This window comes from Psammomys obesus, unplaced genomic scaffold (assembly GCF_907164565.1).
Source record: "Psammomys obesus unplaced genomic scaffold, mPsaObe1.curated_primary_1811, whole genome shotgun sequence".
NCBI lineage: Eukaryota > Metazoa > Chordata > Mammalia > Rodentia > Muridae > Psammomys > Psammomys obesus.
In genome coordinates this window covers 12,521,664-12,545,976 of record NW_026596134.1, presented here as the reverse complement: position 1 = coordinate 12,545,976, position 24,313 = coordinate 12,521,664, and the positions used below count along the sequence as shown (strand labels likewise).

General features: G+C 38.2%; 1 protein-coding gene and 1 pseudogene across 1 annotated transcript in view; both read right to left on the bottom strand.

The window, feature by feature from the left end:
* Eml5 (EMAP like 5) overlaps window positions 1-24,313 on the bottom strand; it is a 106,493-nt gene that overhangs the window by 40,098 nt on the left and 42,082 nt on the right. Inside the window, exons 11-21 of the mRNA XM_055593195.1 lie at window positions 24,060-24,227; window positions 23,397-23,503; window positions 22,880-22,998; window positions 21,382-21,568; window positions 16,796-16,901; window positions 14,083-14,176; window positions 12,934-13,034; window positions 8,527-8,729; window positions 7,404-7,515; window positions 6,292-6,419; window positions 2,347-2,488 (exon numbers count right to left, since the gene is read on the bottom strand). Coding sequence (XP_055449170.1) covers window positions 2,347-2,488; window positions 6,292-6,419; window positions 7,404-7,515; window positions 8,527-8,729; window positions 12,934-13,034; window positions 14,083-14,176; window positions 16,796-16,901; window positions 21,382-21,568; window positions 22,880-22,998; window positions 23,397-23,503; window positions 24,060-24,227 — 1,467 coding nt within the window. The remainder of the gene's footprint in view (window positions 1-2,346; window positions 2,489-6,291; window positions 6,420-7,403; window positions 7,516-8,526; window positions 8,730-12,933; window positions 13,035-14,082; window positions 14,177-16,795; window positions 16,902-21,381; window positions 21,569-22,879; window positions 22,999-23,396; window positions 23,504-24,059; window positions 24,228-24,313) is intronic.
* LOC129666148 (60S ribosomal protein L21-like) lies at window positions 9,254-9,724 on the bottom strand (annotated as a pseudogene).

Below are 24,313 nucleotides of genomic sequence, written 5' to 3'. Positions count from 1 at the left end.
GGAATAAGGAGGAAAACAGGAGGGATCAAGTTGAGGAGAGGATGGAGGAAAAGAACACTGGAAGAAAGAACTGGAATGGGTATGTGGGGGCATCTTTGTGACTAGCTAGACATCTAAGACAATGGAAACTCCCAGGAATCTATAAGAGTGACCTTAGCTAAGACTCCTAGCAATGGGGTATATGGAACCTGAAATGGCCATCTCCTATAACCAGAAAAGACTTCCAATGCAGAGACTGGGACATCAACCCAGCCACAAGACCTTTGACCCCTAATTTGTCCTGCCTACAAGATGTGCAGGGTTAAAGATGGAACAGAAATTGAGAAGAACAGCCAACCAATGACTGGCCCAAACTGAGACCCATGCAATGAAAGACAGCCAAGCCCAGGCACTATTAATGATATTCTGCTATACTCGCAATGAAAAGCCCAGCAAAACAATCACCTGAGAGGCTTCACTCAGCAGCTGATAGACACAGATACAGAGACCCACAGCCAAACATTAGGTGGAGTTTGGGGAATCCTGTGGAAGAGGGGGAGGAAGGACTGAAGGCCAGAGGGGTCAAGAACACCACAAGAAAACTCACAAAAGTCAACTAACCTGAGCCCATAGGGGCTCACAGAGACTGATCTGCCAACCAGAAAGCAGGCATGGGAGAAACCTAGGCCCTTTGCATATATGTAACAGTTGTGCAGTTTGGTCTTCATGCGGGACTCCTAACAGCAGGAGTGGGGGCTGTCTGACTCTGTTGCCTGCCTTTGGATCCCTTTCCCCTAACTGGGCTGTCTTATGTAGCCTCAATAAAAGATGTGCCTAGTCCTATTGTAACTTCATGAGCCCAAGTGGGTTGATATCTATGGGAGGCCTCCTGTTTTCTGAAGAGAAAGCGAGGAAGAGGGGTTGAGAGAAGAGGAGGTGAGAAGGATGGACTGGGAGAAATAAAGATTGAGGAAGCTGTGATAAGATGTAAAACTAATTAATTAATTAGAAGATATACAGGACATGGCTGGCTAAGGAATAGGAACATTCTTGATGATGAGGTCAGCTACTGCTTGAGTACTGAATTATTATGTTTTGAATTTCAGTTATGGTGTGTATTGTGACTATAAAGGACTGAATTAACAATAAAATCTAAAACCACAGAATATCAAAGAGCTTTTGTTTTGTTTCGTTTTTGAGAGAGGGTCTTATTGTACAGCCCAGGCTGGCCTGAAACTTGAAAGCATGCCCCCTCTACTGAGATCACAGGTGGCCACTAGCATGCCAGCAATAGAAGCTGTTAATGGGGACTTTCCCATGTGTCATTAAAGAAAGAAGCACAAAAGGCCGGTAAATATTCAAAATATATTCACTTCTCAGACTTTAATATAAACATTAAGCCATATTGTATATTTATACCCATGCTTATTCCTTGATTGCTATAAAATTGAGTTGTCAAACATTTTTCTTATGACAGCCCATTTACATCACTGTCTCATAATAAACTCAGAATGACATCAATAATACTATTACATTAACTTAAGCAGTTGTCACAATACCACCAAATGTGAAAGTTCACACACTCAATCCCAGCACTTAGGAGGAAGAGCACTTGTGAGTCTGAAGCCAGCCTGGTCTATATAGATTTTGAGGCCAGCTAGAAAGATTTTGTCTCAAAAAAGAAAAAAACAAAACAAAAAACCACATAGCTCTTTCAAATCAGAAAAACCAATCTTCCCTCTTGAACTAATGTTAAATAAAATGAGGATAACTAAGTAAGAGTATTTAAACCTAAAAATACAGAATCATGAGTTTTGCCTGTAACCTAATGTGAGAGCCACCAGGAAGTTTTTTTTGTTTTTTTTTTTTTTTCAGGCAGTTTTTTTTTTTTTTTTTAAATATTAACACAAAATAAAAGACCACATATTCTGGAAGCATAAAGCAGGAGAACCCAAGTAAACCCAGACACGTTCAATGCTGGCAAATACAGAGCTATAAGGAAAAGCAAAAGAGAGCACTAGAACCCAAATAATACCACCTCTGCACCAAGAGCTCCAGAAGCAAATACTAGAATTAAAAACTGAGTCAACTGTGAAAATAAATCTACACTATTGGACAAGTGAGGGCAACACTTTGCTCTAATTGGTATTATGCTGTTAAGAGAGCAGTTAAGCAAAAACAATAAAGCTGAATAAAATCAGCCTGCCTTGGATCTCTCCCATGACCCTGCCCTTGGAATGTCATGGGTTCAACCCCAGGAAGATGAGGGAATTCCCAATAATCCTTTACAAGAGACATCTGGGGCTATTTGTGAACGTCAAAAGACTGTGACAGCTTAATCTTTGTTGAAGTCTGAGAGCCTCTTACCCTTCTTCAGTTTCCGGACTGCCAACATACAATGACTAGGAGAGAGATCCCATATTCTTAAGGTTTTATCATCACTTACAGTAGCACAGATGGGCAGATAAGGATGTGTGGCCAAACCCCACACCTCTCCTTCCATGTGTCCCTATAAAGAAAACACAGTTAATCTCAGCGTAGCCTAAAAACACACGAATCAGAGGAGAAGCTTCACAAACCTGCTCACCAGTGAAACTGAAAAATAAAAATAAAAAAATTAAAAATAAAGCTCTAAGTTTAGTAAAGCCTTGACATGGTTGCAAGGAAACAAAACAAATAAAGGAAATTTTACTAAAGAAAACCTGGTAGAATTTGGTCAAAATAGCGATGGCAAGTGCACTGTAATCCATTCTCTCTTCCCTGGTCACAAATCATCCACATGGAAACCAACACAGACTCCTGCAACCAAGAACAACTGGCTTTGTCCCCAACTCCTGATTGGAGGGCCAGCTTCCAAAGAGGGCAGTGTATTGGTTTCTTGCCCTAACTTCCTGTTGGAGGTTAACTTCTTGTGTACAGATAGCAAATGGAAGCTTCTTTTCTCCGTCTCTATTCCAGATGTCAACTCTACCTCTGTACAGTGCCACTGATAGTAATGAAGCCCTGTTGCAACTCAGGAAGTCTGAGATCATTGTCTCTTCTTCCACTATCTGTATTTACCTCCTAAAGCCTCCAGAACCCAAAAGCCTTCCTGTTCTATACTCAACTCCAGAGACTAGACTCTGAGATTTTGCCTCTGGGCAAACTCACTGGTCTATGTTTTAGTATACCATCAGAGTTTATCAAACGCTTCCTAATTCCCTTTAGCCACAGCCTTCACTGTTCTCAGAAGTACATTTAGAGATGATTGTTTTCTGCATTCTGCTATAAAGTCAGTTTCTTTAAGAAGAGACTAGGATATATATATATATATATATATATATATATATATATATATATATATATTATACAAAATATATATTTTATATACTGTATAGTATATATAACATATAATATATACATATATGTATTTGGCTTTCTTTTCAAACCATATGGCACTGCTTCCCAAATCACTTTATAAAGCCTGATACCACAACCAAATAACAAAAACACAAAGCAATAACCCTTCTAGCTTGGAGTACTAAAAATCTATGATACCAGCAAACTAAATTCAGCACATGCAAAGACAATTATATAAGGCAATCAGGAAAGCAGGGGTGTCAAACCTCAAAATCAATTAATGTAGTAACTGTCACAGAATGAAAATCAAAACACCAATAGACCAAAATAAAAATGAAAAAAAAAGTATTTGACAAATCCCTTCCAGCCCATGACTATGAACCGTCTTCATGCCTATACTACCATTACTGAGAAAGCGGAGGCAGGAGGACAGCTGCAAATTCAAGGTCAGCCTAATCTGCAAAATGAGCTCATGGCAAGCCAAGATGACCCACAAAACCAAGTCTCAAAAGAAAGAAGGAAAGAAGAAAGGAAGAGAAAGAGGAACAAAGAAGGAGAAAGGAGATAAGGAAGAAAAGAAAAAAGAAAGGAAAAAGGGAGGGAGGATCCTATACCTAATGACAGAAAGCTTAAAGTTTTCCTTAGATCAGGAACCAAAACATAATGTCAATTCCTTACTGTTTACATTCGATGTTGCATTGAATGTAACAGCAACTCAAAAAGAAGTAACAGCTATCCAGAACTGTCATAAGGAATCAATTATTTACAGATGACATGATCTTATATATAAAAAATGGTGAAGAATCTATTACAAAACTTTTAGAACTAATAAATGAAATTAGCAAGTTTATAGGACCTGTTTCCATTAACAGGATGTGAACAAAATCAACTGCACAATAAACTAACAAAGAGTATCTGAATATAAAATTGGGAAAATTCTGTTTAAATTGCATCAAGAAATAGGAACAAGCTTAACAAAACAAGACTGTGCAGTGAAACCCACAAACCCTTGCTCCCAATAACTGAAAACAGTGACTAACGAGCTGTTTCATGTTCGCGAAAACTTGACTCCATTAGGACAGATCCTCAGCCCGATTCACAGACGGCACCACTACAAACACTGCTATCTGTGAATGTCCTGGTGGAGATACACACACGCATACTTTTTAGTTAATATAAATGTGTTTTCTATATTTTTTAAAAGATTTATTTATTATGTGTACAGTATTCTGCCTGCATGTACACCTGCACACCAGTAGGGGGCACCAGATCTCATTATAGATGGTTGTGAGCCACCATGTGGTTGCTGGGAATTGAACTCAGGAACCTTTGGAAGAGCAGCCAGTGCTCTTAACCACTGAGCCACCTCCTCAGCCCCCGTTTTCTATATTTTTATCACGAGATTTTCTTGACATTTTCTTCCTTATTCTTATTTTCTCTTCTGGGTGCTTTTCTAAGAGCCAGAATTTTGTGCAAAACTCTTATCAAAGTATGGATTATAATCATATAGAATTTACGATTTATTAATCTCTTTTACATCTTTATTAAAATGTCATAATTTTCTTAGTGAAGGACTTACATATTTTAGCTATAAAATTCCTGGTCACTGGAATAATCAGCAGGAAGAAGCAGACAGTAAAAGTACATGTCCTGAACCCTGACAATCTCATTTTGATTCCTAGAATGGTAGATAATAAATATATTAAAAAAAATAACATGGGCTGGGGTATGACTCAGTGGTACATTATATATCCTGAATACATGATGTCTAAATGCCTACCACCATTAAAAAATCTTTACTGAGACTTTTAATTGGGAGGCCGTTAAGGGCAGCGTCCACTCTAGGTTACGATGTAACAACCTGAAAGCCATATAATACAATGAAACTGGACATTGTACCACACAGAAGCCGCCAGCAAACTCTAAGCAGTCTGACCATCACAAACTGCCAATGATGTCAAGCTAAGGTTTAACAATTCTAAACCAAATGGATCTTTGTCTTTGGCACCTAGCTGGCAAGAGCTTGGTGCCCATGTTGAGGGATACCTCCCTAAATCTCTTCTGACTTGGAGTACAGTCCCCTGCACACACAGTGCTCAAATAAAGTCTAGTCCATTTACTTTACATAAACTTTCCTCTCTTTTAAGATAGTATTTTCATTTATTCTTTGAGAATGCCATACATGTATACAATGTATTTTGATCACATTTACCCACTCTCCAACTCTTTTCATCCCCCAACCCCACACAATTTTCATCTTAACAGATATCAGGTATTTCTCACTGGCTGGGTATTACCAGTTAAGCACTAAGGAAAGCACGAGCGGTGCTGGATCTGTGTGTGCTCTTTGGTGTCCTAACAAGAATGAAGTAGAGAATTAAAGACGTGTCTGTATTAAGAAAGTAGGCAGAAGCAGAAGCATGGGCAAGTAGTTCTCCGTGAGTTTGAGGCCAGCCTGGTCTATACAGCAAGTTCAAAATCAGCACACCACAGCACAACTACATCCTTAAAAAAAGTTTATTTCTGAACTTTTATTAGCTTCTTTCCACTGATGTTTTCAGTAATACAGTTTAAGCATATGGTCATACTTTCCTTTTTCACTTCTGTAAGCTATAAACTTAAGATTTATTTAACCAAAGAGTTTCAGAAAACAAGTAACTTACATATAAAAAACAGGCTTTAAAATATTTAAATATGAAATGAATGTCTAGGTCACATCAATTTTACTAGATTTTGTCCCACTGAATCATAATGATAAAATTTTATTCAAGTATTGACAATAATTCTACATGAGAACATGTGTATTCATTTATTGATTGTGTCTAGCCATTGAGCTAATTTTCTCAACTTATATTCAGACATATTTCTCTACCTCATCCTGCATTGTTTTCACAAGTGTCCATTTGCTTCTCATGTTATGACTGAAAACATGAACCATAAAGGCACGAAGTGAGTGTTAACACTTAAGAGTACCTGGACGAGAAGTGTTATTGGGCCGTTCTTATCCACTTCTAGTATTTCACCATTCTTCGTGCCAACCAAAATATGGCCATGTCCTAATGATATGGCACGGATGGATGGATTGTCTTCCAAGAGCAGACCTGAAATGTTAAGTGGAGAAGTTCTTGAAGGTATGAAGTTAAGAAAATTAAAAAATAGGTGTTTTTCCACTGATGCTATTTTGATGGTAAAAAAAAAAAAATCACATTATGAAGTTTTTTATTTTAGAAATTCTAATGCACTGTATTTCCTTTAATTAGTCAATTTTTAATCTCAAAATGTAACAGAACATAACAATGTAGAATTCTGTTCTACTCAAATACTACACTTTCATTCCAATAACTATTTCTTCGCTTTATACATTAGCAAAACTTCCTCTGCTTCCTGTTCCCCTTAGGTTACTTATAACATCTAGATTCTAATTCAGCATAAGATACATCCCTTTAACCAGTGTGTTGTAGAACGTCTTAGTAAGCATGGCAGACCTAACTCTTGCAACAGATCTTGCGTGAGGAGGTTATTAGAAATAGAGAATTTGAGAAGAAAGTTAAACTTTCTGAAGGGGAAAGTGAGGATGAAGTCATATAGAATAAAGTGAGCACATGGTTCTGTCACTGGGGGGAAGAACAGACTCTAGGAGCAAGCTAAAGCTTGCAGAAAAGGCCTTGAGGTCAGAGGGAGTACGGCACAGTCCCTGAAAGTAAGAGATAAACTGAAAGAAAAGATGACGAAGGATCCATGAGGCTGGGAGGAGGCCAGCACATTCTCTCCTTCCACAGTGGGCTCCGGGGCTGAACTCAGGCTGCTGCTAGCTTCTTCAGTAAACTCAAATGTAGCCTGACAACAAACTCCTGCGTGCTGGTAAGTGTGAGAGTTAAAAGTTAAGTGTGTTGTAGTTAGTTAGTACTTCATTAAATGCATCAGAGAAAGGAGGATGGTGACTCTGGTATCATGTTAAATGAGTTCTACTTAATTCTGATGCTCATCAAGAAGGGAAAATATATTTCTTGTGTTCTGCCTCAGTGAGTGAGCATGTTGATAAATAATTAGTCTTTTGCTAAACAGTAGACTAAATATGAAACCACCTTTAGATCCTGGGGCTAAATCAGCTCTTTTTATGGCGTAGGTCTTGAGACATCTCTCAAAGGAGTCATCCCAAAGGGCTACCACACCATCTTTTCCTCCAGTTACAAATCCCTATGAAAACAAAGGGTTCCAGTTAGTGAAGACCAAATATATCAAACCTAGTCACCTGCTTTATATTGAAAAACTATGGAGACAAGAGTCTAGCCAAAAGTCACAGCTTCTGAATAAAATAGATTAGTATAAGAACTATTATAGTTTCTAAGCATCAACCCAGAATCTATAAAGGAGAAGATGCCAGAAGACCACTTTCAGCAATCACATGCATCCATCTAAAGCTTCCTACTTTACCTCAAAAAAGCAGCAGCAATGGTACTTCAGTGTGATCATACATGCATAATGTTGACACACAACATTGGCTTAATTAATATAGTAATCTTTCATTTTCCTTTCATGTGTACATGTGTACGTGAGAGAGAGAGAAAAAGAGATGAGGGAGAGTTATGGAAAGAGAAAGAGAGACAGACACAGACAGACACAGAGAGTGAGTTTCTGTATAGGTCAGAGGACAACTCTCCTTCTACTGTGTGTTCTAGGGACTGAACTCAGATCAGCAGGCTTGTATAGCAGGTATTTTACAGGCAGAGCCATCTCACCAGCCCTTTCTTTCCATTTATTTATTTATTTATTTATTTATTTATTTATTTATTTATTTATTTATTTATTTTTAGGCAAGTCTCTGTTTATAGCCTAGGCTAGCCTCAAACTCACAATTCCCCTGTGCTGAGATTATAGACATGAGTCACCACTTTTAGCAAAGTTGCTTGTTTGTTTTTAGGAAGGGTCTCGTGTAGTTCCGGATGCCTTTGAATTACTCATGCATCCAAAATTGACCTTGGATTTATGATACTTCTCCCTTCATCTTCTGAGAGCTGGGATTACAGGGATGTGCCACTATTTTATATGTTTAAAATGTGTTTTTAAGCAGCATGCCTATTTCATATCATATTATGGATATAGAAAGAAAGAACAAAACAGACTATAGTTGTTTAGTGCAGCCATGTAGAAAGCAGTGCTTTTTCCATGGTCACTGTTTTAAACTTCAAATTTTCTTAGGTTACTTACCTTCTCTAGTGCATGCATACTGAATACTGGCCCATCGTGGGCTTTAACTGTTTTTACAAGAAAGACATCTCTCCAGATACACACATCTCCTGTGGATGTTCCAGAAAAGGCCATCTCTTCAGTCCATCCGTACACTGCACACATCATTGTGTCGTTTTTCCCCAGAGTACCTACGTGGCCTTTTCTTCCAATTAATCCTCCCCCTGATTCATTAAAAAAAAAATGTGAAATGTTGCTTTTAAAATGTCCACAGTTACAAAATACAGTTTCATTTTCTACTAACGTTTGATAGAAAGACATGTAGCCATACAGAGAATTAATTAAAAAATTACTGACAAATATCGACTTGGGGAATACTTTATATCATGGATCTTAGGCTATAGCCCAAATAAGATAAAAATTAAGTCACTTTTGCTCAGTTATTAGAAGTTTTGATAATACTTGTCAAAAATTTGTTATGACTTATTTAAGGATAAAAAAAAGGTTTTTAGAGACCAATACAATGAGCACCCACACATCTGCTAAAAATATATACAAACAACTGAGAGGTCATACCCATCCTTCTGCAAGCTGCTGACATCTCCAAGATTTTGTCAATTATATACATGTCGATTTATACCTCTACAAATTTAACTTTCAGAACTCTATTATTTCTTTCTGTTTTGTTGTTGTTTGTTTTTTAAAGAAAAACACCTTACAGTCTGGGTCCTTTACTTCTTTTTGTACACTAGGCCATGAATTCACACGGAATGGGCTCCAGCAGCTCTGGCTCCTTCCCATTGGTCTTCACATAGTGCGCTTCTCTGGGCAGCCCAGGCCAAGTGCCCAAGTGGCCTTCTCTCTGGATTCCTCTTCTGTCTAACTGTTTCCTTCACCTGCTTGAAGAAGCTGTCTCAGCTCTTAGAGAGCATGAGGTGCTCAATCCACACATGAATTCTCTTGCTAAGAATCTTACCCTTAACTTGCTTGTTTATAATGATGTCCATGGTGTCCTGGGTGACACTGCAGACTCTTCTAGTTTTGCCATGGTAACACTTATGGAAAACTCCTTTTTGAACAGTACCCATTCCCTTGAAGTCTACAATATCACCTTTCTTGTAGATTCACATGTATGTGGCCAAAGAAACAGCTTTGTGTTTCCTAAAAGCCTGGAAAACATACAGCGAGAGCTCCTCCTCTTTTCCCTTACATTTGTCATTTTGACAAGTTACTGGAAAATGACTCAATTATTTCTTTATATACACAACCTATAGTTACTTGCCTCCCCATTAGTGAGTTTTTAAGTTGCTTGTGAGTTTTTGTTACTTTCCTTTACACAGGCTCATAAGGGCTTCTCTGCATATCCTACATCTCAGATACTGTTGTCGATGCAAATATGGTTTTGTTCTGATCCCAGGTGTAGGATATGGGACTAATTCAGATTGTCCACAGCAGAAAACTGTTTGCCTCATGCAGGATATGAGAGGGGCTCTTTGCCAGATGCAGATAGTTTAAAGCTGAGGACTCTGGAGAGGGAATAAAAAGCCAGAGGCCAGAGAACTTTGGTGGGCTCCAAGAAAGGTAGCCGCTGGTGCTTCCTCTCTGCTGCTCCTGGTTGCTGTTGGTGCAGCGTGATGAGAAGTCAGAGATATCCAGAAACAGAGTTTGGACTTGCCTCAATGACCCTAACCAGCAGGAAGTAGCTAAGGAAAACTACTCCCCCTTCTCCCTACTAAATTTCTCTACTACTCCATGTTGGGGTATTGGAAAGGACTGGGGTGGTGAAGGGAAAAAGAGGCATAAAAAAATAAATAAAATACTTATAAAAACATAACACCAACAAGATACATTACAGTTCATAACAGTAGTAAAATTACAGTTTATGATGTAGCAACAAAATGATTTTATGGTTGGCCACATGTGGAATTGCAATAGAAGGCTGCAGCATTAGGAAGGCTGAGAACCACTGGGCTAAAGGTTAAAGGAGGCAAGAAGAGGATAGTAGCACAGATCAGATTCTGAAAGATCAGATTCCAAATATTCTTGGAAGACCATCCTAATATAACAGCCAGAGTCACTAGTTTCCTCACAAGACAAGTTGGGTAGAATGGTCAGGGAACAAAAGTGGGTTAGACTTCTGTCAGGGGGAGAAAGCATAAAAACTGGAGATGGGGAGAGGATCCTGGTTATTCTTCTCATTGCTGCACCAAATACTTGACAAGAAGCTTAAGGGAAGAACTAATTTTGCTTCACAGTTTTGTGACAGGGGAGGCATTATGGTTCTAACAGCCCTTAACTCTGGTGGTGGAAGCCCACGGCACAGCTTATTCATGACTTAGTGGATGACAGAGCAGGGAGCAAGGACCAGAACTGTGCCTGGGTATGAGCCCTAACACAGCCTGTACAGACATGAGTAGGGCATCCAGGATCTATGTCCAAAAGTTTCTACAAACTTCTAGGCATTCCACTAGCTGGGAACCAAGGGTGGAATTTCACATCTAAATTGTAACAATATAACACCACCACCAACAATAACAACAACAAAACCACTCCACATAGTTAGAAACTAGAGGAGAATTGAAAGAGGATTTGGTTTTATTAAGATGGAAAAAATAATAGCACATTTTATGCTAAAGAACAAACTAGGTAGAGAGGGAGAGTTGATAATTCAAGAGGGCAAGAGGGGCTAGGTATGTTCTCTGGATGGCAGAACGGGAATCTAGTATACAAGTAGCAGCACTAGGCTTTGCCTATAGCACAGACTAGACACCTAAATCTGAATCAGTTAACAACTAGCCATGGGCCAAATCCTGAGGATGAAGGCTTCATAATAAAGCCCACCTCGAGCATATTAGCACTAGAGCTGCAGAAAATGAGCCCGTTTCCTTTTCTGCTCTCACAGCCCACTTTCCTAATTGCCTCACCCACTAGCAGCATACCAGAGCTTGTTCTGATTACCTCCAACCACAAGTTAAAGGCTCAGGTAATGGCTTCATACCTAACAGTGGAATCTCACCCCCTGCTTGACAAGCTGCCCAAGTTTAAAGGGCTAGCTATTCAAAAGGAGGTCACACCGGGGCCTGAGTCACTGAGACAAGAGCTTTCAGAGTAAGGCTGACCTTTTTTATCCACCCTCTATCCCCCCACACACACCCTCCCCCGACCCTCCCACAGCAGGCCCATTCCCAGTAGCTGGTCATGCTTTAGAATGTTTCCAATTAATGGTGACTGGGTACAAACATGCAGAGCTCACAGGTCTAGAGGAGGGCACTGGACTGCCATGTGCATGCTGGGAAATAACTTGGGTCCTTTGGAAAAGCAAGCACTCTCAACCACTGAGCCAGCTCTCCAGGTGCCTGGTGTTTACTCTCTTGAAATCTCTTACTTCAAACAAATACACAGGTAAGGTGTGCACACACGCACGTGTGTGCTCTCAAGTGTTACTTGGTAGGCGTCTTCAATTCCAAGGGACTGATGTGGCCAAATGAAATGCTTGTTTAAATTTACAGGAATGAAACCATAAATTGGCTTTTCCTTTGTAACTGGAAACACTTTGAGCTGCGGAGTCTCTGGTACAGCATTCACTACAAATCTGGAAAATCAGTTCATGTCCCAGATAGTTCACAACTTGGAAGTCAGGGGAACTTGGGAAATGTCATCACAGACTTTGCTCTTTTCTGATGTTTTACTTCTCGTGCTTAAGCATTTTCTCTGAAAGGTTTCAGTTCACTGAGACTTCAACGCTACACTGCTGACATACACTATTTTATTTGAAAAAATCAATTTATTCTGCATTTGTGATTTATAACTAACGACTATGACTGATTTATCACTAAATGACTAAAGAAACAGAGTATTTCATTTCTGTATTACTTTATAGCATACAAGGCATTTTTACAAAACTTTCTATTTTAGACTATAAAACGTGTCTTTAATAAAAGGAAATCTGTACATCAGCCGACTAATCCCACATGTTAAATCATCTTTGTTTAAAATGTACCAAGACAAGAACACCAATTAAAAATGAACCTTTTATTCTTTTTGATGGGAGAATCAAACTAGGAGGGCCTGAGAATGCTAGGAATGCACTCTATCCCTAACCTATGAACCCCTTCCGACCCATAAGGTTATCTTAGATAATTTTAGGTTTATAGAATGATGTAAAAATAACAGTGTTTCCATATAGTCCTCTATAAAGTTTAATAGTAACATCTTAACAATACTATCCCTTTATCAAGACTAAAAAAACATGTCATTTACACAGTGTTTTTAACTGAACCCCAGGCTTCAGTTTTCAGTTTTTCTAAAAATGTTCCTTTTCTATCCCAAGATCCAGGCCAGCATAACAAACACACTGTACTTAGCTAAGTTATTTTAAAGCTAATGCCTTCTAGAAATTTAAAAGAGTAAAAAGGAACATTTCCTTACCTGCTCTACGCCAAAATTTCATGTGTTTAATCCCAGCTGTAATTAGTTTATCAGGCACATAGGGGTTCATTTTCACAACAAAAATCTTATCTTTACTGCCTCTGAAACAAACCAAAATGTTTAGCTCTGCAGGTAAGCCATCTTAGAACAACTCACATCCTATCTACCATTCTCCACCCACTGGACAGTTGTTTCCTCTTGGTATCTGACATTCAGGCTGTGAAATCATTCATCTGTACATTTATCACTATTTAAATATGTTAACTCCGCTCAGCAGATTTTCTAGACAGTAAAAACAAGGAAAATAGAACTTCATTTAAATAGTACCCATGAGATTCACTGTATTGTAAACAGGGAATGCTGTGTGTGACAAAAAGTTAAAATTTTTTAAAAATAGTAATTCATTACAGTTTGGCATATCCTTCAATGTTCCTTTTATTGCATTTATTTACTCGTGTCACAGTACCTGTGCCAGAAGTGGGAGGACAACTTACAGGGATAAATTCTCCCCTTTCAGTAAGCTGTAGGCCCCGGTGATCGATGTAAGGTTAGGGTTAGTGCCTCTACCCACTGAGCCATCTTACCAGCCCCTCACAGTTCTGTGAAGCTATTGTGTTCTTGGACATCATCTATCTACTCAGCAAAAAGCTTTCATACTTTTAAGTACTGTAACATCTCAAATTGAGGGAGTAACAAAAGTGTAGCCTCTGACGCTGTTAACTACTTCCCCTTTCAAAGCACCATTTAATATTTTATTATAAAAGAAACCATGCTCACTTTAGAAAACCAAAAATGAAGAAAAATATTAGAAAAGCAATATAATTTCATATATACATATATTTATATCTTTTTCAATTAAGAAGCATTTTACCATGCTTCTCAGCTGGTATGCAGTAGCTTTAATAGAATTCACTCTTTGCAAGTGGCAAATTGAAATAGTAATTTCCAATGTCCAATTAGAGGCAAATTAAAAAATGGGTTTACAGGGGGCTAAATCTACAAAGAAATAATAAAGTCATTTATCTTTTTAGTTTGATTATTTAAAAGTAACAAAAGCTGATAATTATTTTTAAAACTCACAAATTAGCTTAACTTCAAAAAAGTGAAGTCCATTCTAACACTAGTAGTGTTTGGCCAGTATCTCCCTACCTTGCCACTGAAAGTTTCTCCCCTTTCTTCCAGTCCCACAGGACAATGGTGTGGCTGTCATCTATTCCAACTGAAGCCAGGCGTTTCCCATCAGCTGTGACAACCAAAGAGATGAGATTCTGAAGTAAAAAACATCTAACGTGTTTTCTAGAGCCACAGGCTCTCATTTGAATAGCCCTCCACCCAAGTCTGAACTTCTGGATGCTTGGCCCTGTGTGATGGAGTAAACTCACAGATCAGACAGAGACAGGCCTGGTGCCATGGGGTTAAACTGCTGGGTGCTCTGCCCTGAGAAAAGTGTAATGTGCCCTCAGGAAGTTAGCTCTATTGTAATGGTTATTAAAATAAAAACAAGTTTTTACTATAGTAGTGATTATAGTGAGAATTTTGGTTTCTTAAAAAAAACAGTTATGTGACTATGTTTTTGTTTTAATCCCAAGTGTGGGATATGGGGCTGTTTCAGAGGTAGAGCCTCTAACTATGATTCGTCTCGTGTTCTAGAGGGGTGTGATTTTTGACAGCTGCAGATAGTTTAATGTTTGGAATTCTGGGGACTCTTGAGAGTATAAACGCAAGGGCTCCGAGAGGGCCTGTGGCAGCTGCTGCTTTTCATAATGCCACTAGTCCTTGCTGCTGCTTTTGCTATTGCTGGATTGCTGTTTGTTGCATTGCTGGTTGCTGGTATTCTGAAGATGAAGATTGGACTTGCTCCCAAGGAATTCGATGCCCCTAATCAGCTGGAAGTAGTCTAAGGAAGTCTACTCCCCCTATTCTCCCTTTCCCCTCTAACCTTCTTTCTCTCATACCTAGTATTGGGGTGGTGGTGGAAGGGATTGGGGTGAAGGACGGTTTCTATAGGAACCCAAATAAAGTAGACAAGAAGTCCGGCTACATTTGATCCCTAGATCTCCCTGGCTTCCTGTCTCACAATGTTATATCTTCATTTTGCACTTACTCCCACCATGATGCTGTCAGTCATGTTGTGACACAGCCAGCGAGACTTTCACCACAAGCATAACCAACAGAGCCTCTTGACTTGAACTTGCAGTTTCCACAACTGGAAGCTAACCAGGTCTCTGTTCCTATCAGTATCCACCTTAAGGTGTTATTATAGCAACAGAAAATAGACTAATGAGCTACAGCACTATATTTAAAACTTGAAAAAATAATCATAGATGTTAGGCATGCATACATCCATGAAAAGAACCAGAATTTAGAAGAGAGTGGGGATAATGGTTTTCTAACTTAAATTTCACAACGCACATGTGTGCATGTGCATGTGTTCCTGCCTGTGTGTGTAACTAAAAGAACAACTACATGAAGTTGGTTTTCTCCATCCACCTTTACATGAGTCACAGGGATTGAACTCAGGCCCATACAGCAAATGATTTTACCCACAAAGACATCTCCTAAGCTGGGATAATGGGTTTTTAAATCATTGTCACACTTGACTTAAGTTACTTTATGCATTTATTCATTAGGTTAAGAAAAAGGGGAAGGATGAATGTATAAAATGATGGGTATATTAAAGCTCCTGTAAGGTAATTAATACATGATACATGCCTGTATCAGAATATCACATTAGGGCCTGGGGGATAGCTCAATGGTAGAATACTTGTTTTATGTTCTTGGCATCCTGTGCTGGCACCACACACATAAATTACCCTATATCCTGCCAATATAAATAATTATAGGTCAATTAAAAATAAACCCAAAATCTGTATTAAGAAAATAAAAGAATGGAGGGGAAAATAGATCTACTTCAACTAAATTCGCTGAAAGAACTCTACTGTGACATAAAAACTCAGAGACTATGAAAAGTTCATGAAATGAAAAGCATTTCATGAAGTGGTCACTAATATGGCTGCTTTTAGTAAAGGCCAAGTTTTAGTGTCTCTGCTACCAAATGAGTAATGACTACATAAATATTGAAGCAAACGCCTGTTTTGACATATTGACCAGAGTGCATGTGTTTACAGGCTATAAGGTTTACAGTATACGGGAGCCTTTTCCACTCTGCCGCACTTTTGCAAACCTTAGTTGTTCAGTGCTACCACTGATATTTCTATTGTTCACCCATGCAGTCTGCTTTACATTTTCTTGTTTCTTGACCATTAGGACTCTTGAAAATTTATGTATCTATGTTTTCCTGAAATATCACTTATTAATAACTGACTCTGGTTAGGGCAGCAAACCCACTACTTTTTCATGATACACACTTCTTCAATAATGACATTTTCTCAAGCCACACAGCAGCTTTCACTGCAGTTGCTAAACTGAAAGCATGAACTGATATTATAAGATGCACTGTAAGTGCTACTTAATATAAACACATAAGAAACCTCATCTCATTCACACTAAACATTTTCAAAGTTTGCTTTGAAGCTATAGAAGATTAATATCAAAGTTTGCTCAAAGGGAAGGTACATATGACAGGAGTACCTGTAACAGTTTTAGGTGTTTTGCAGGAAACCATTATTTATGCTGATATTTACATGAACATTGAAAAAAGACTTTAGGAGCTCAGTCATTACACTGTAATTATAAAGAAGCCAGAAAACTGAGTTTCATCATTATGTTTGATGAAAACAGTATGCACACTTCATAAAAGCCATGAAGGCCAAAGCTAGATGGCAAGCATAGGTAACACTGATTAAATACTATATGTTCCCTCTGTGTTTTGATCATTCTTACTGAGATAGAAGAGTCTTACCTGAGAAATCAACAGCACAAATGCCATATTGGTGGTAGCCCTTTAATATAGACAATGGTTTAATGGTTTCTGTGTCCCATACGTGAATTGAGGGATCTCTACCTACCTGGTAAAGATATAATTATAAAAGCCATTGTAAACAATTATTTTTATATCTGTTAAAAGAAAACAAAACACTTACATAGCCTTTATTTGTCATAGAAATTTATCAAGATAAAAACAAAAGGCAGATTACAAACATGGTGTTTTTTCATTAACATTTTTTCAAATTCTAAGAGGGATAGAAGAGAGCAGAATGAAGAGAAAACCGAGGAAAATAATACAAACTTATGAACATTAAATGTCACCATAGGACCCCTTATTTGCTAAGTACACCCAGTCTGAAATGTTAATTAGGAGGACTGGTGTTTGGCTCACTACAAGCACATGCTTAGTGTATATGCGCAGTGGATGGTATATATGCAGCCCCTTGCTCAATACCCAGGACAAAACAGAACAAAGTAATACAGCTAGGCAGAGTGTCTCTAGAAATATTGTAGAACTACATATTGCTCCTTCTACAATTCATCAAGAAAGATAATAAAGGATTACTAAGTACCTGTCATTGGCAGTTACTGTGATAGGCACTTTGAGTATTATGACACTCGAATAACTTTAACTGAATGTACACTCCTCAGAAAAACAAGGCATTTCAAATAAGAACATATGGCACTATATGCCTAGTAAGAATGAAACTGCTTTCAAGAGTTCATGAAACAGATAATACATAACGGAGCTGTAACTTCAGAAAGTGCATGTCTTAGATGAGGACATGCAAGCAAGATTTTTCTAGATTAGAATACTGGTATAGTAAAGAATTCAGAAAGGGTTAAAGCACTTAGCATTTATGAGACAAAAATGGGCAACAGCACTATGTCATAAAACATTTCTCTACTGTACACTGTTTTTATCGGTGCATATTACCCAAAATAGCACAGTCAGAACATTTTCACATATGTGCAATGCACTTCTGAGCACATTCATTCTCCGTTTACTGGCTCTTATGCCCCTTCCCCTGATTCCCTTGCTCTTTCCAGAAATAGCCTTTTGATTTGCATACCTTCTTTTAAAATCTGGGGGCAGGTGAGATGGTTCAATGTTATTACCAAGACTGATGACTTCAGTTCAATCCCTGGAAAACCACATGGTGGAAGGAAAGAACCACCACGTAACTGTCCTTAACCACCATGTATTCATGTACACACACACACACACACACACACACACACACACACACACGTCCCACATACACACAATCCCACCCCACACAAAGTAAAGAATTGTAAAATCTATATTCTAAAGAATAGGGAGATGGTCCAGCAAGTTAAGAACATTTGCTCTTAATATAGGATGAACATATTAAAATCTATTGTCCTAAAGAAGCTAAACGACAAGGAGGACCCTAAGGAAGAGGGTTAATCCTCATTCAGAAGGGCAAACAGGATTGACACCAGAAGTGGAAGAAGACAGGGAACAGGACAAGAGCCTACCACAGAGGGCCTCTGAAAGACTGTACTCAGAGGGTATCAAAGCAGATGCTGAGACGCATAGCCAAACTTTGGGCAGAGTGTAGGGAATCTTATGGAATGAGGAGAAGATAGAAAGACCTGGAGGGGCCCAGGAACTCCACAAGGAGACCAATAGAGCCAAAAAATCTGGGCCCAAATGGGGCCTGCAGAGACAGATACTCCAACCAACGATCATGCATAAAGAGGACTTAGACCCTCTGCTCAGATGCAGCCCATGGGCAGCTCAGTCTCCGTGGAGGTTCCCTAGTACAGGGAGCAGATGCAGTCTCTGACATGAACTCAGTGGCCTGCCCTTTGATCACCTCCCCCTGGCGACATGGCCTTACTAGTCCACAGAGAAAGAGGATCCAGACAGTACTGATGAGACCTGATAGGCTAGGGTCAGATAGTAGGGGAGGAGGACCTCCCCTAGCAGTGGACTAGGAAAGGGACATGGCGGGGGGAGGAGGCTGGGAGCAGGAGGAGATGAGAGAGGGGACCACAGCTAGGATACAAATTGAATAAATAATAATAATAATAATAATAATAATAATAATAATAATAATAATAATAATAATAATAAAAATAAAAAAAACACTTGCTTTGCAAGCATAAAGGTCCTAAGATCTAAATTTGAATCCTGAGTAGCTATGTACAAAGCCAGTTCTGTAGTTTGTGGCTGAAACCCCAGCACTGAGGAGCAGAGCCAGCAGACCTCAAGAGCTCACTGGCTAGCCACTGGAGCCTACAAGGTGAACTTCCCATTCAGTGGCAGTCCCTTCATTCTTCATCTTTTGCTTGGAGGGGTCAAAGCATTTACACTTTACTTATTGAAGTCTATGTACTGAGTTCTTCTTTCTTCACCTTAGAAGCTTCTGTAGTACCAATTCAATAGTGCATGATTTGTAATTGTCATCTGTTTTATCGTGTAGTAAGACTTACTCTTTCTGGAACTCTCATGCTTGCGGTGTATCTTTCTTGTGTTCTCTGTGCCCTTTAGTTGAACTCTGACCTCCCTGGATTCCCAATGCTCTTCCTTACTTTCTTCATTACCATGCCACTTATTCACAGAAGAAACCCCAAACACACCCTCTTACCAATGCCCCCCTCCATTCCATTAACCTTTTCCTTGGTGCTATAGTTTGGATCTGAAGGGCCCTCAAATACATATGTTAGAGTTGATCTCTAGCCCATGGCCATAACCAGGAATGCAGAGCCTAGCGGGAGGAAGCTCAGTTGCTTGGGGTATCACCTTAAAGAGGACACTGGGAGATGGCCCATTCCTATTTGTCTGCTTCAAGCCAGCACAGCAGAGCACTTGCTCTAGATGTGACCCTGCTGTAATGTGCCACGCATATGACCAATGCAACTCCTGAAGTTCAGAACACATTTAGCGACAGACATGAGACTAACCTACGTGGTTTATAATACTCACTTATATACAAGTAATCTACAAATCCCAATTATTGCACTCACTTATACACAAGTAATCTACAATTCCCAATTATTGCTCTAGAACTGTGTTTTAAAACAGTTCTAGAAATTTTAAAATTTTAAAATTTTAAAAACACACAATGCTATCATTTTATATATAAAGCAGCCCCTGAAAAAGCAATGGTAGAAATCATTATACTTAATTTGAGACTTTTTAATGTAAATGTATAACAGAAACAGCACTAAACCAGCAAATGAGTCATAAAGTCATCCATCTAAACATTATTAGTGATCTTTCAGTTTTACCTCTACAAGTTTTGCTACTTCTAACAGTTTCACAGCATAACTCTTGCCTAATCCCCCAGGGTTTTTGTTTTGTTTTGTTTTTTAGCACTGTTTTTTCGTAATTTTGTCACCTGTTATTTAAATATAAACCTTCAAGATTCCCCCTTTAAATACCCAGGCTTTTTTTCTACATTTTTGCCTGAAATAAGTTTTTTTTTTCCATTTTCAATAATTAAATCAGTAATGCCTCCCAAGCCTCTCTGATTTTTTTTTTTTTTTTACACAATCAAGACCTACATTTTTAATTGCCTGTTGATCACTTCAGACATTTCATCTGAGGTAACGATGAATCCTATGGACTAATATTCACTGCAAAACAACTTACCGAGAAACAGTGTTCCACAGCACTTACAAAATCTGGCTTATTTATCAACCATAATAATTCCTTAAACTAGATACCAGTTGTATCCTTATTTTAAAGATGAGGAAACAGAGGCACAGAAATGCGCAAGAAATGCCCATAGACAATAAATAACGGCACTTGGATTCAAACACCAAATTCAGTCTGGCTGATACATACACACACACATATGCATATATAGTGATATGAAGCAAGCGTGGGGCACCTCATTTCAGGGATATAGGCACATATGTCAGTCAGTGTTTTATCAATGTGACAAAACACCTGAGATAATCAACTTATTTTGACTCATGATTTTAAAGATTTCATTCCATGGTTGTTTGTCACTTTTGCATTTCGGTATTAAACACTTTCACAGGTCGTAGTGAAAGTAAACTAAACAAACATTAAAAAGCTAGTACATTTCTTAAATACAGGAAGAATGAACACATAACATTTTGCTTTCTTTATGAATACTCAAGTAGAGAAGTCTCCATTGCAAGATTCCAGAACCTGTGCTTTGGCAAATGTGGTAGGTTAGTACTGCAAGTGAAAAATGTAAGATACAGTCACGTGCTGTCATAGAGCTTTGTTGTTATATAATTACTTATATTGCTTTAGTCATTCTCCCTAAAAAAATCAGGTTTGGGGGCTGGAAAGATGCTCAACAGTTAAGAGCACTGACGGCTCTGCCAAATGACTCAGGTTTGATTCCCAGCAACATTCAGTGGCTCACAACCATCCATAATTCTAGTTCTGGGTATCTCATACCCTTTTCTACCCTCCATGGATACCGCAGGCACATGCTGTACAGAAATATATGCAGGCAAGACATCCATACACATAAAAATAAATCTCAAAAGTTTGTGAAAAGGTTGCCTAGCTGACTTACTGTCACCTGGTCTTTTAAGGGAACTTACCTGGCCTGTTGCCACATAGTCCTTCAAAGGATGAATAGCCAGACACAAAATATCATCATCATGACCCAAGTAAAAACGCTGCGTGTTTTGTTGTCTATTATATATGACACCCACTGCTGCCACATGGTACACAATTTCACCAATTTGAGTGTAGAAAAGATTACTTCGACAGTCATAACCCCTGTAACTAATGCAGAAAATAAATCATGTACAATGCATTTTAATCTTTTATCTGATCAATATATAACACCAGAAAGTAGGTATCATGTGGATTGTTTAAAGGAATGAATAATTAAAGGAGAATACCAGTTTCTTAGAATCTACATACTGTTATGAGCTTCTCTGATTACAGATAGCTAAAATCTAGGCTAAGGTACTGAGTGAAAAAAATCAAGTACGGAAAAGAGATCTCTGGTATTCTAGTATTTACAAAAAGTCTATTAAATTTGTATTCTACAAAGTAAAACCACTTCTTTTTATACACAATCAGGTAAGAAAAGAATATATATTTGTATTCAAATATCCTTGAAAGTAAATATTACTTAACAGGGGAAGGGAATGACACTTTGGTTAGCACGAAGAGAAAGAGAAGAGAAAGGAAGGTTTCAAACGGTACTTGGTTGTGCACATTGTTGAATCATGTAATACATGTTCCAACAGTAACTTTAAGAAATCAATTAGAATATACAAATCTTAAAACGGCTAATACAATCACAGCAATGACAACCTTGCTTTGTGCTTCAACGAAGTCCAATTCACACAATACAACAGAACAAAAATACTATCTATTTTAACACTGGAAGACAAATACTTTTTTAAGATTCATTTTATTTACGTATATGTGTGTGTGCATTTGTCACATGTGTGCAGGTGCACAGGGAGGCCACCTAATGTAGGTGCTGAGATGGAGCCAGGTCCCATGAAGAGCAGCAAACCTTCCTAAATCACTGAGTCATCTCTCTAGCTCTGGAAATACTTGTCATAAATAAACTCTTTTCCAATTCTTAGAAAGTACTACCACTCTGGTGAGAAAAATCTGTGTTTGCTGAGGGTAGAAACTTGTTGCTGTGAAGCTGAAATGTGAAACCTATACATTACATGCTCTCAGGGACTCCCGCAATTAATAACAATTAGCCAAACACTAAATCCTCAATATTCAAGCAAAAAGGGACTCAGAAAATTCCAATTTAGTCACATTGTAAGAAAGATGACTACCTCTTACATATTTAAAGATGTCACGTCCACTTCTATGAATGTAATATCAAACCTTCAGACAGTTTTTAGAAATTTAACCAAGACTTTCACAGTAGCTCATTGTGTGCCAGACAATGTCATCACTGGCATTCCTTATTTATTTCTCATTGCAACTTTTTAGTCAGGTACCAATTTACAGATAGGGAAACAGGCAAGATAGGCGAACAGCAAGGCAGGGTGACTTGCCAATATATTGAGTGCAAACTTAAATTCAAACACACAAATGAAAAATAGTATTTTATACCCATGAATAAAGTGTAATCGAATACTATTTCCTGGAGCACGTTCTCTTCGTTTAGAAGTAGCACTTTTCTGTTTCTCTTTGCATTGTTCTTTAAGCTGAGGTAGATCTTCTTTGTAAACCTTAAAAACACACATATATAGGAATATGATTAAGGTAAGTATTAATAAAGATGTTCATATCCTTAATAAAACTTTCAAATGCTGTTAAGGGAACACTTGGAATTTAATATTCCAAGACCTCTTTATACCTCATAAGGAAACACCTCTGGGGGAATGTGGTAGTCTACAGTAACAAAATCCTTCAGGCAAACAATGCAGGCTCACCTAGTACATCAAGCATTTAATATAAAAGAACATTTCATGCAAGTGTGCAATGATGTCGGGGGGGGGGAAGACTGACAGTTATCCATTACAAGAGAAATTAAAGCCATAAAAATTCTCAATAGATGAATGTGACAGAAATCAAGACGAAGAAAGTGGACTTTGGGAGACAACATCATAGGCTACTAGGACCTCACCTGCCGGTGGTAAGTAAGCTGTGTCTCCTGTTCGATCTCAGAATCCAGTTCTGGAACATCAGACAGATCTGAATCTGATTCATCGCTGTTGGACTCAGCCAGACTTTCTGTAAGTATTTAAAAAAAAAAAACATCATCTGTTTAAAGTTTTACTTTCAAAACAACAATGTAAAATTAATGACTTAAGAGGTTTCCATGTAGCTTGACATGGAGACAAGCCATGAGACTGTCAAATGAAATGACCTATTCACGTGACACATGTCAGCAAACTGTACTACAGGTTATTTTCCTGCCTACTTGCTGAGAGTCAGTAACTCCTTTAAATCCCTCCACTGCCTCCCCAATCCACTACATCAAATTTAAGTGTCTGTGCAGATATAACTATGCTCTATACTCAATATTAAAAATAGCTTAACATACTACACACAACAGATGAATTGACATTTTTTTGTGTTTTTAAAGTATATGTAAAACCCAGGAACCCACATCTCCAAGATAAAACATTAAGTGTTAGTTTTGCTAATACAACTATTGCTTCACTTATTTAACAAATTAAATTTCAACCCAAATACTTCGTATAGCATTCTCTGTGATGAATGACTTTAAAGATATGCACCTACTACTTAGTTTAGAGCTATGAATGGGGGAGCTGTTTAAGCTTACCTTGGGGTGCTATGTGAAGAGAATCTTTTAATTTTCTTTCAGGAATAAATTTCCACTGAAAGACAGAGTGATCTGCTCCACCAATAGAAATAACCCACTGATAATCATGTGACCATCTGACATTAGTTACATGAGCTGAATGGCCAATATATTTTCTAAACTTGGCCCCTATAACAAAAATATATCTTTAATTTGACAAAAAGCAATACACATAAAAATACCACCTTAAACAACAACTACTTTATCCAAACTAT